The sequence below is a fragment of the Microcaecilia unicolor genome, chromosome 1 (genome assembly GCF_901765095.1).
Source record: "Microcaecilia unicolor chromosome 1, aMicUni1.1, whole genome shotgun sequence".
Lineage (NCBI taxonomy): Eukaryota > Metazoa > Chordata > Amphibia > Gymnophiona > Siphonopidae > Microcaecilia > Microcaecilia unicolor.
The window spans coordinates 547956917-547969531 of record NC_044031.1 but is presented as its reverse complement, the minus strand read 5'-3'; the positions used below and the strand labels follow the sequence as shown (position 1 = coordinate 547969531).

Here is a 12615-nt window from a genome sequence, read left to right as displayed (position 1 = left end):
CAGGCATTCAAATATTTGAAAGGTATTCCTAAGCAAACAAACCTTTTCCAGATGGTGCTCTGGGAAGGCAGTAGAACTAGAGGATATTAATTGAGGTTGCAGGGGAGCTAACTGAGGAATAATGTCAGGAAGTACTTTTCATGAATAGGGTGATAGATACCTGGAATGCTATTCCATGGGAGGTGATGGAGATGAAAACAGTAACGGAATTCAAAAATGCATGAGATAAACACAAAGGAATCCTGTGTGGAAAGAGAATGGAACCAAACAAACTTAGGGCCCTGTTTACAAAGGCGCACTAGTGTTTTTAGCATATGCTAAAAATTAGTGCACGCTAACCTGTGTAGACGCCCATAGGAATATTATGGGCATCTACACGGTTAGCACACACTAAAAACACTTTGTAAACAGGGTCCTTAGCGGTGCTTAGATGGCAACTCCACTAATTGGGAAACAGCCAGTGCCAGGCAGACCTTCATAAAGGCATTCTAAGGTCACTTTTTCCTGCAGCTTAGTAAAGGAAGTCCTAAGTGAGTGGACTGCATATCTTATTTCTTTTATTGGCATAACTTCTCATTTTCCACTGTCTAATAGGGACCTTTGCTTTAGTCAGTTAGACCAGACCTGAATAATTGGAACTTGAAATTCAAAAGATAATATTTAATTAAATGGGCTTAGCTAGATTTGTTTTAACATTAGGCAAACTGTTTAGTACTGCTATGTATTATTTTTCACAGAGGTTTTGTTATGCAGTGATTAGTTGTTTCTAATTGCTTATCTATTGGCCATGCTATTGGTATAATATTATCCAGGAATCTACCCAATGAAGTGATTGATAAAGCAACCTACACAGTTGGAATTGTCTGTCTGGATCAGACTGTTGGACAGAAAATTGAATGTTTCTATCTTTGGCTTCATGTGTTTTATTTTCTAATTTTTTTTTAAAGATCTTATGGAAGTGTGTTTAAAGCAATACACAAGGAGTCAGGCCAAGTGGTTGCCATTAAGCAAGTCCCTGTTGAGTCAGATCTTCAAGAAATTATTAAAGAAATCTCCATAATGCAGCAGTGTGACAGGTAGGAACAAAACATTTATTGTTTCAGTTCTGTATATGTTATGTTGTGTTGTTTTGCCCTTGCAGTTTCCTTCTGTTCCTTTGAGCTTCAAGCTCAGTCAGAACATGTATTACTGGGCTGAGGTGCCACAATCTTTTGTTTGTAGCTATCTGCTCCCTCTACCCTGTATTTTCAATCTTCTGTTTCTTTCTTCCAGCCAGTCATTGCAGTGACAATCCAGGGTCTCAGACCTCCATACACATTGTTGTTCCATTATGTAGCTTCCCAATATTCCAAAAGCTGTGGGATAGTTGTATTTATCAAACAGCGGGTGGAGATAGAGAACTGATTCGAGACACATCTCTCTTGGCATCCAGTCCAGCTCCTCAGTATTTTCTGGCTCCAACAGGTGGATGGATACACTTCATCCTCTGGTTCTGAGTGATTTCCTCTTGGTCCCTAGTTGACTTTTGTGGGTGGCTTGAGTCTGCAAAGTCATATATGGAGGTCTTCAGATCCCCGTCTCTGGTGCCTTATGAATTTACTTTTTCCCTCCCTTCACCTATCCCCTGTTTTCTGTAGAGGTCTCCTTTTCCAGCACAACCTAAAAAAAAAAAGAAAGAAGAAGAAAAGGGGTTTACTGGAGATCGTGGGACAGAGTATCAGTCCTGATTCTTTCTTATCTGGGATAAGGCTTGTGGAGATGGTGAGCTTGAGGGGAGCAGCCTGCAGTGGTAAGTCCGACTAAAGTTTGACTCAGAACTGCATGGAGGGCTGCGTTGTGCTGTTCTTGTGCCATTTGGGGTGAATGGTAACTCCCACTGAAGCAGTTAAGTGGTTTTCTCACTGTGGGACCCACTGGCATTGGAGCATTGCAGTGTGTGCAAACCAGCAATCCCGCGGAACATGGGGGAAATGGTTGGCGGTAGCATGTCTTTAGATTTGGCACAGCTGACCGGTGAACAGTTTGATGCAGGAGAGCATTGGAATGGGTGCCATTTTGTTGGGGCTGACTTTGCAGTGCGGAGCAGCCTCTGTCTGATCATACGTGGAGCACAGTTGCCATTTTACAACCTCAGGGCCCAACCGAGTATTCAACTGCATCGGGATCTTTGTTTTCTCTGGAGTTTATATTGCTCTTAAACTAGGCCTATTTACTGAAACAAGGACAGTCAGAATTACTGCAAGGTGCTTCACTTTTTTGCCCCTCTGGCTCCTAAGAGATCTTGTTTAGCTTCATCTGTCCACTCCTGGAGTTCTATCTCTGCTTCTCCCTCCTTATCTGATGTGGTCTTGATCTATTCAGAAGAGCCATCATTGAAGGAGCCGTTAGAGGAAGGAGAGCGCCCTCCTGAGGAGGTCAGGGCTCTTATTTATGAGGCATTGGCAGTGTTTTTCATTGAAGAGCCTTCTGCTTCGGTATAAGGAGTTGCATTTTCGTCAATCATGAGTGGACTTAGAGGTCCTTCTAAGGCCTTCCCGATGCAGCAAGACATTCAAGACCTAGTTACAGCAGAATTGGTCTTACCAGATGCGGGGTTGAGAGTAGGAAGAGCCATGGCTCGCCTCTACCCATTGGTTCCAGAGGAGAAAGAGAAATTGCAGCTTCCCGGGGTGGACCACCTTGTCATTGGAAGGGGGCATTGCCCTAAATGACCTACAGGATAGGAGGCTAGAAGGCTTGTTGAAACAAGCCTTTGAAGTGACCTCTTTGGGCTTTCAAGTGACAGTGTGCAGCTCATTCATGGCTAAAGCATGCCTGAAGTGGCATCAGCAGTGTGCAACACGAGACAGGTATGATAATGCCCAGCTGGAAGCGGGGTTGGCCTACTTGGCGGAAGCTATTTTACATGTCACGAATTATGGCCTGCAATAAGTTTTTGGCTGTCGCTGCATGTCGTCAACTATGGTTGCGGCATTGGGCAGCGGATGCAGCATCAAAGTCACATCTAGTTAAACTGCCCTTTTGGGGCAAGTGGCTATATGGAGAAGATCTCAGTAACTTGGTGAAAGAACTGGGGGGAAACTAAGCCACAGCAGTTGCAGGAGGATATGCTGAAATCCTCTGGTTGTCCATCTTCAGGGGGCCCTCGATCTCAATTTCAAGACAGCCCAGTCAGTAATATGGTCAGAAGTCCTGCTTTCAGACACAGTAGTCTTTCTTTTGTGGACAGGAAGTCCTTCTTTCAGTCAGCTAGAGCACCTAATGTCTCCCAAACTTCACAATGATGCAAGGCTGGTCCTCTCTTCTCTTCCTCCAATGGGAAGACATCTTCAGGAGTTTCAGGAGGTGTGGGCCAAAATCACGTTAGACCAGTGGGTTCTGGATATTCTTACAGAAGGTTATAAGTTAGCGTTCTCCTGTCCGGTCTCTCCTCTCTTCTTGAAGTCTCCTTGTCGAATGGGAACCAAGGCAGTTAAGATTCTGGCCACTGTAGATTCCTTGCTGGTGCTCTGGGCCATTGTTCCAGTTCCCCAAGCTGAACAGGGACAAGGCAGATACCTAATCTACTTCATTGTCCCAAAGAAGGAAGAGACCTTTCATCTGGTTATAGATCTTAGAGGTCTAAACTGCTGCTTCCCAGTGTCCCGCTTTTGCATAGAAACACAAAGAGCAGTCAGTCTTGGTTCAAGTGGGAGAATTTCTCACTGTTGTCAATCTCAAGGAAACATACTTGCGTATACCCATATGGCCACTTCATCAGAGGTTTCCACATTATGCAGTGCTGGGCTGTCACTTCCAGTTCAGGGCTTTGCCCTTCAGTCTTGCCAAGTTTCCAAGAATGGTTACCAAGGTTATGGAGATGGTGGCGGGCTTCCTTCAGTGCCAGGGAATCAAAGTTCACTCATATCTTGAGAACTGGCTTATTCGTGTGTCATCCTCTTCGTACAGCGTGGTAGCGATGGACAAAGTTGTCAATCTTCTGCAGTCATTGGGTTGGGTGATCCATTTCTAGAACAGCAGACTAACTCCATCGCAGATGCTGGAGTATCTGGGTGTTCTATTTGACACAGCAGGGGAGATGATCTTCCTCATGGAAAGCAGGAAGTTGAAGTTGGTTCAATAGATTTGTCTTCTCAGTAAAGGCAGGCCCAGGATCTGAGACTACATCCAAGTTCTGGGTTTAATGACAGCTATGATGAAAGTGGTGCCATGGGCAAGGGTTCATATGCAGTAAGTCTCTTCTCAGCTGCTGGTCTCCAGTGTCATAGAAGTACGACTCTCATCTTGGATGCTGGTTGCCAGACAGAGTATGCAGTGGTGGTTGTCACCCAGGAATTTGACTGTTGGAGCTCCCTTTCCAATAAAATAAAGGGAGATGCTGACAACGGATGCCAGCGAGCTGGGTTGGGGAGCTAATTACAAGTTTCATCTGGCACAGAGTACCTAGATAAGAAAGGAGTCTCAGTGATCGATAATTTGCTTGGAGCTCAGGGCAGTAGGGAATGCCTTACGTGACTTCACTCCCTTTCTGGCAGGGGTCCTAGTCCGAGTTTTCTCCAACAGTGCAATGGTGGTGGCTTATATCAACAGGCACGGTGGGACCTACAGTGGAGGTGGCCGGCCTCATGAGTTGGGCATAGAAACATTTTCTCTGCTTGTCGGCAGCTCGTATCGCTGGGTCAAATGTGGAGGTGAACTTTCTCAGCAGGGACTCTTTGGACTTGAGAGAATGGGAACTATGCAGCCAGGGTCTTCAGCTGATAGTGGACCAATGGGGTTCTGTTCTGAACGTGATGGTGATGAAAAGGAATGTCAGAGTGCTTAAGTTCTTCAGCCAGTGGAAAAAAACGGGCTCAATGGGGATTGATACCCTATTGCAGCCCTGGCTGGAGACACATCTGTTGTATATCTTCCCTTGGCCCATGGTTGATCACATGTTGAAAAGGATCGCATTGCATCGGGATTGAATAATTTTCCTAGCCATGATTCAACTGCTGGACAGGGATCCTCTCCATTTTCCGCAGGTACATGGCATACTGAAATAAGGTCTGGTGCTCATGGAAGAGCCATGCCCCTTTAGCCTTACAGCATGGCCATTGAAAGGGATCAGTTGAGACGGAAAGGTTATTCTGATTTGGTCATTGCTACCTTGCTTCAGGCTCGGAAACGCTGTATGCCCATGGCATATGCAAGGGTGTGGAGGACATTCAAGAGCTATTGTTCTGAGCGCAGACTTTCTCCCTTCTCTGTTCAGATCATGTTCATCCTAGCGTTTCTCCAGACAGGTCTTCAGAAAGGATTGGTGTTGGGTTTGTAAAGGTTCAAGTTGTGGCTTTGGCATGTTTCAGGGGCTAACTACAGGGGATGTCTCTTGCGGCTCACCCAGATAATGTTCGATTCTTGTGGGGAGCAGGCAGCTTGCAGCCTCCCTTTTGAATACTGTGTCCAGAGTGGAACCTTAATTTAGTCCAGAAGCCTCCTTTTGAGCCACTCTGGAAGGCGTCTTTGAAAGATCTTATGCTAAAGACAGCGTCTTGGTAGCTGTTCCGTCAGAATGTAAGGTTTTGGGGCTTCAGGCTCTCTCTTGTCAGGATCCCTTTGTCCACGTTTTGGATGTGGGGGTCTCCCTGTGCGCACGGTTCCTTCCTTTCTTCCAAAAGCAGTATCTGAATGTCATCTTGACAAATCTGTGGAGCTTCTATCCTTTCGCAGAGAGGATGAAGAGGCTCAGTATTCCTTGAAGCTTCTCTATTTGTATAGAGTCTTCATTAGATATCTGGAAGTCACGAATGACTTTCTCAAATCAGACGGCGTTTGCGCTTTTTTGTAAGCAGAGGCTTGACTAATGGCTTCCAAGCCCTCAGTTGCTAGATGGCTGAAGGAGACTATCACGTCATCTGATTTGCTTGTGGGGAAGCAGGCTCTTCGGGCCTTGCAGGCTCATTCTGCGAGTACAGCATATTATACAGCGATATCCTGGGTGGAGACTATTTGCAAGGCAGCGACATGGTGGATGCTGCATACCTTTGCCCAGCCCTTGCGCACTCAGAAGCTAGTTTTGGGGCTTTGGTTCTCAGGGTGTCAGTGCCAGGATCCCATCCACTCTAGATATTGCTTTTAAACATCTCACAGGTTCTGGAATAGTGAGAAGCTATGTAATGGAAGGAGAAATTAGGTCTTGCCTGATAATTTTCTTTCAATTAGACTGTCCCACTATTCCAGAGGCCTGCCCGAGGTTTCTGAGATGTTTATTTTTTATTTATTTGGATTTACTCACACCTTTTTCAGTAGTAGCTCAAGGTGAGTTACATTCAGGTACACTGGATATTTCTCTTAATTGGTGTGGAAGTAATGGGCCAAATGACTGTCACTTTGAATAGTGCTTCCTGCATATCTCTTGTTCTTTACAAGTTGTCCAGAGATGAGAGAGGTCCACATGTTAGTTCATCTGGTTAGTGTTAGGTTAGCGAGTTGTTTAAGGTGTTGTACTCAGAGTTTCTCCTTATTGCTTTTCTACATAAATCCTGAGGAACTGGACTGGACACCGAGAGATATGTCTCAGCTCAGCTTTCAGTTCTCTATCTCCACCTGCTGGTTGATGTACATAATGGTTCCACAGGTCCTAGAATAGTGGGAAGGACTAATGGAAAGAAAATTGTCAGGTAAGACATAATTTCTCCTTGTGCAGTGTTCTTCCTCTTCACCAGCCTCTGTGAATGATGATTCTGCAGCATTCTAGTTACAGTACACCTGGAGAGGCAGTGATCTCTAGTCAAGTAGATCAAGAAACAGCAACAAGCAGACCAACTTGTAATGAAATGTTCTTTAATATGCAAAATGCCCAACATGGCCATATTTCACGAAATGGCTGGGTCAGGGGCTTATGACACACTAATTTGTGTAAACACAATATCAATAACATGCAAATTAAAAATTTGCATGTCTTACGGGTTTGGACATGTTTTATTCATTTTAAATGTCTTTTCACAAATACGGTACAGAGCTTGCATGTGAGAAGTGAGGGGGGAAGAGGGGGGTTCCTGGAACTCGGAGGAGAGGGAGGGAGGCAGGTTGGGGGGGCATGGAACTCTGAGGGAGGGAGGGAGGCAGGTGGGGGGGGCATGGAACTAGGAGGGGAGGGGGGCTGGAACTCGGAGGAGGGAGGTAGGTAGGGGACCCTGGAACCTTGCTAGCGCTTGTTTCCTTTCTGTTAGAAACGGGCCTCTTTTACTAGTATTATAATAATTTAGCTGTGTCAGAACAATGGCCTGAGCCACCGATCTCAGTTTTTCAGATTCTAAAGCATTTCTAATCTGTCTAAAGATGTCTTAGTCACAAAAAGAGTTTTTAAAATTAGGTTGTTGACATGAATTTCAAAAGATAAAATACAATCCACAGTGACTCCTAAAATTGCATCCACTACAGCCTCACCTTCTCCCTTCCTGTTCCCTGCAACATGTCTGGGAGGGAAGGGTCTAGAGCAGGAAGCAAAGGGCAGTTCTCTGCTGCTTGAAATTCAGGGCATTAAACAGTAGTTGGGGCATTGGCCCCATGTGGTCATTTCCATATCTAGGAATTCATCTCTGTTTGGGAACTTGATAATTGTATTAGGTACACACATATAAACCATGCTTTTTTGTTTCTAACTGATATGTATACCATGTGAAACAGTACAACTAATTATTGATTAATGCAATAGTGTACAGTTTAGTTCTGATCTGATAATATTTGGTGGCTAAATCTGTCATTGCTTAGTGAGCATATTTATGAGATAGAGGGCATCACTTCGTGTTATGGTGAAGAATGCTAAAGTCTCCCACTAAGTTCTCCTTAATTTGAAAGCAGAAACATCTGTAAGATTTGTGAGAAACTCTGGGAAGGGTATTTCTGTGGTAAGTGGTACAGCTGCAAGTATTCATAAAGTATTCCTGAGAAATATTACATGTGGGACACTGGCAAAGCATTAAGTAAAGGTCATCTTACAAAAACAATGAGGCAGCAGATTTCTGGTCATCAGCGATTGATGTCTAGCTTGTTTTCCATGTACAGTTAGCAGACTCACTAGCAGAAACTTCTGAAACTGGGCTGGGATATCTTTTGCAGCTGCCATAGAGCTGTACCAAATAGCATATTTTACTATTTGGTCGAATAAGAATAATGGAAAATATTATTTGGCTGAATAAAAATAATGAGCATTGAGTTTTAACATAAATAATAAAAGAAGCAATGTGAAATCAGAGGTCAAGTGTTTATTTCAGTAGGACTTATCACAGTAGAGCCCCAGATTATGCGTATTCAAATTTAAATCACTTTTCGGCCAAATACGAATAATGTATTTGGGGCCGAATCAAATCAAATATGAATCTTCGTTATAGGGAAGGGAAGGGGAAATGGGGACTTGATATATCGCCTTTCTGAGGTTTTTTGCAAGTACATTCAAAATGGTTACATATATTCAGGTATTTATTTTGCACCAGGGGCAATGGAGGGTTAAGTGACTTGCCCAGAGTCACAAGGAGCTGCAGTGGGAATCCAACTCAGTTCCCCAGGATCAGAGTCCACTGCAGTGGCGTACCAAGGGGGGGGGGGGGGGGGGGGGGTCCGCCCCGGTTGCACGCCGCTGGGGGGGTGCCGCGCGCCTGTCGGCTCTTCCATTTCATGCTCCCTCTGCCCCGGAACAGGAAGTAACGAAGAGTCGGCAGGCACGCGGCACCCCCCTCCCAGTGGCATGCACCCGGGGGGGGGGGGGGGGGTTCATTTGCAGGAGGATCAGGGGGGTTCTTTCGCCGGGGGGAGGGGGGGCGTCGTGCTGTTCCGGGGGGGAGGGGGGGGCGCATCGGCGATCCGCCCCGGGTGTCAGCCCCCTAGGCTACTGCTCCCTATCTAGCATTGCCTTTTAATGTGGCAACTGCTAGCGGGGGGAGGAGGAGGCATTCAGCATACAAGTCTGAATCATGTTAGTTATACTCTTGACACATAGGGGCCAATTCTATATATGGCACCTAAAATTAACGCACGTTAGGCATCCAGTGCCGATTGCCAGGTATATTATGAAGTAATGCAAAACTTTACAAAAATCTCATTCAGATCCTATAGCAAACCTGTCAGGACTCGCACAGCACCAACCTTATCTAAGAAGAGACACCACCACTGATATTGTATTAGTCCGAAAACAGCAGTATACCTCCTTTTGGGAAAACAGAGTAACACAGATCCCTACACAGCAAATAACACAGCATCTCGAACACCTTATTCACACAGTCAAAACATGGACATCTCATTACCAAGTACAAAACAAGGGACCACAAATTTGAAATAGAAATATACAGACAATAAAACTGAAAGCCTCAAAAAGCCAGACTCTGCATGCAGTGCAACATTGGAGAAATAGAAACAGAAATGGATTTCTTCTTGTACTGTTCAAAATACAAAGACATCAGAAATGCACATTTCCCAAAGCATACATATTCCAATTAATATGTTCAGAATAATATATTTTTCTACCTTTTGTGGTCTGTTTTTTTGTGTGGTTTTTTAAAATCATGTTAGCTTCAGTCTCTGTCTATTTCCTTCTAATTCTTTCCAGGGTCTGCTGACTATTTGCCATTTCTCCTCATCTTTGTCCATTTATTTATTTGGATTTAGCTCATGCCTTTTCAGTAGTAGCTCCATGGCAATGGAAGGTTAAGTGACTTGCTCAAAATTGCAAGGAGTAGCATTGGGATTTGAACTTACTTCCTTGGTTGTCGGTCTGTTGGTCTAACTACTAGGGAACCCTTCTACTCCATTCCTCCTTTACATTTGTCTTTGACATTTCAGCTCTTTCCTCCACTTCTTTCTTTCTTGTTTATTTACTCCTTCCCATGCACCCCCTCTCCATGGCCTCTCTCACACATGCTTCCACCATGCCCAATACCTGTTCTCTATTTTTCTCCTCCCCCACTTCTGCAATCTGCTCTTCTTCCCTGACAGTCTAGCGCCTCCCCTTTTCACTTCTAATTCAGTAGTCCAGTACCTCCTCTCCTTCCACCATCAGTCCAGTATCTCCCCTTGCTCCTTCCTCCCACCAGCAGTTCAATATCTTCCTTCACCCCCATCCCTCCACCAACAATTTGATGTCTTCCCTTGCTCATGTTCCCCACCAAAGGTCCAGCTTCTCCCCTCATCCCTTGTCTCTTCACCAACAGTCCAGAATCGCCCCTTGCTCCCACCAATAGTTCGGCATCTCTGCTTATATCCAGCATCTCGCTTTCACCTCCCCCCCATCAACAGTGCAGCATTTGTCTTTTCCCTTCCCCATCAACAGTGCAGCATTTGTCTTTTCCCTTCCCCATCAGCAGTGCAGCATTTGTCTTTTCCCTTCCCCATCAGCAGTGCAGCATTTGTCTTTTCCCTTCCCCATCAACAGTGCAGCATTTGTCTTTTCCCTTCCCCATCAGCAGTGCAGCATTTGTCTTTTCCCTTCCCCATCAACAGTGCAGCATTTGTCTTTTCCCTTCCCCATCAGCAGTGCAGCATTTGTTTTTCCCCTTCCCCATCAACAGAGCAGCATTTGTCTTTTCCCTTCCCCATCAACAGTGCAGCATTTGTCTTTTCCCTTCCCCATCAACAGTGCAGCATTTGTCTTTTCCCTTCCCCATCAACAGTGCAGCATTTGTCTTTTCCCTTCCCCATCAGCAGTGCAGCATTTGTCTTTTCCCTTCCCCATCAACAGTGCAGCATTTGTCTTTTCCCTTCCCCATCAGCAGTGCAGCATTTGTCTTTTCCCTTCCCCATCAACAGTGCAGCATTTGTCTTTTCCCTTCCCCATCAGCAGTGCAGCATTTGTTTTTCCCCTTCCCCATCAACAGAGCAGCATTTGTCTTTTCCCTTCCCCATCAACAGTGCAGCATTTGTCTTTTCCCTTCCCCATCAACAGTGCAGCATTTGTCTTTTCCCTTCCCCATCAGCAGTGCAGCATTTGTTTTTCCCCTTCCCCAGCAACAGTGCAGCATTTGTCTTTTCCCTTCCCCATCAACAGAGCAGCATTTGTCTTTTCCCTTCCCCATCAACAGTGCAGCATTTGTCTTTTCCCTTCCCCATCAGCAGTGCAGCATTTGTTTTTCCCCTTCCCCAGCAACAGTGCAGCATTTGTTTTTCCCCTTCCCCATCAACAGAGCAGCATTTGTCTTTTCCCTTCCCCAGCAGCAGTGCAGCATTTGTCTTTCCCCTTCCCCTCCAACAGTGCAGCATTTGTCTTTTCCCTTCCCCTCCAACAGTGCAGCATTTGTCTTTTCCCTTCCCCTCCAACAGTGCAGCATTTGTCTTTTCCCTTCCCCATCAACAGTGCAGCATTTCTTTTCCCTTCCCCACCAACAGTGCAGCATTTGTCTTTCCACTTCCCCACCAACAGTGCAGCATCTCGCCCCGCCCCGCCCCTTCCTCCCACCGTGCAGCGTCTCGCCTCACCCCTTCCTCCCACCAACAGTGCAGCGTCGCGTCTCGCCCCTTCCTCCCACCAACACTGCAGCGTCGCATCTCGCCCCTTCTTCCCACTAACAGTGCAGCGCTTCTCCCCTTCTTCCAACTAACAGTGCAGCGCCGCGCCTCGCCCCTTCTTCCCACTAACAGTGCAGCGTCGCGCCTCGCCCTTTCCTCCCACTAACAGTGCAGCGTCGCACCTCGCCCCTTTCTCCCACCAACAGTGCAGCGTCTCGCCTCGCCCCATTCTCCCACCAACAGTGCAGCGTCTCACCTCGCCCCTTTCTCCCACCAACAGTGCAGCGTCTCGCCTCACCCCTTCCCCCATCAACAGTGCAGTATCTCGCTGTGCTCCTTCCTCCATCAACAGTGCAGTGTCTTGCTGTGCCCCTTCTTCCATCAACAGTGCAGTGTCTCGCTGTGCCCCTTCCTCCATCAACAGTGCAGTGTCTCGCTTTGCCCCTTCCTCCATCAAAAGTGCAGTGTCACGCTTTGCCCCTTCCTCCATCAACAGTCCACCATCTCCCTTTGCTCATTCCTTCCACCATTCATGCACTATCTCGTCTCGCCCGTTCCCCCCAACAAAGCAGTGACTCATCACTCCTTCTCCCCACCATCAGTGCAGTGTTTTGCTTTGCCTCTTCCCCCAGTGCAGTGCCTTGTCTCGCCTCTTCCCCCCTTCAACAGTGCAGCTCCTTGTCTCGCCTCTTCCTCCCATCAACAGTGGAGCGTCTCACCTCGCCCCACCCCTTCCATCAGCAATGCGGTGTCTCGCCCTGCTTTGCCTTGCCCTGCCCCTTTCTCCCAACAACAGTACAGCGTTTCATCTCACCTCTGCCTCCTATCAACAGTGCAGCGTCCCGCCTCATCCCTTTCCCCCATCAACAGTGCAGCGTCCCGCCTCATCCCTTTCCCCCATCAACAATGCAGCGTCCCGCCTCGTCCCTTTCCCCCATCAACAGTGCAGTGTCTCACTTTGCTTCTTCCCCCATCAACAGTGCAGCGTCTCGCTTTGCCCCTTCCCCCATCAACAGTGCAGCGTCTTGCTTTGCCCCTTCCCCCATCAGCAGTGTAGCTTCTCCTCACACCCCTTCTTCCACCTACCAGTAATGCAGCCTCTTCACATGTTCCTTCCCCCTATCAACAGTACAGCAT

General features: G+C 46.7%; 1 protein-coding gene across 1 annotated transcript in view; it reads left to right on the top strand.

Moving 5' to 3' along the window:
* Window positions 1-12615, top strand: part of STK3 (serine/threonine kinase 3) — a 412802-nt gene that overhangs the window by 39984 nt on the left and 360203 nt on the right. Inside the window, exon 3 of the mRNA XM_030217172.1 lies at window positions 948-1076. Within this exon, the coding sequence (XP_030073032.1) occupies window positions 948-1076 (129 nt within the window). The remainder of the gene's footprint in view (window positions 1-947; window positions 1077-12615) is intronic.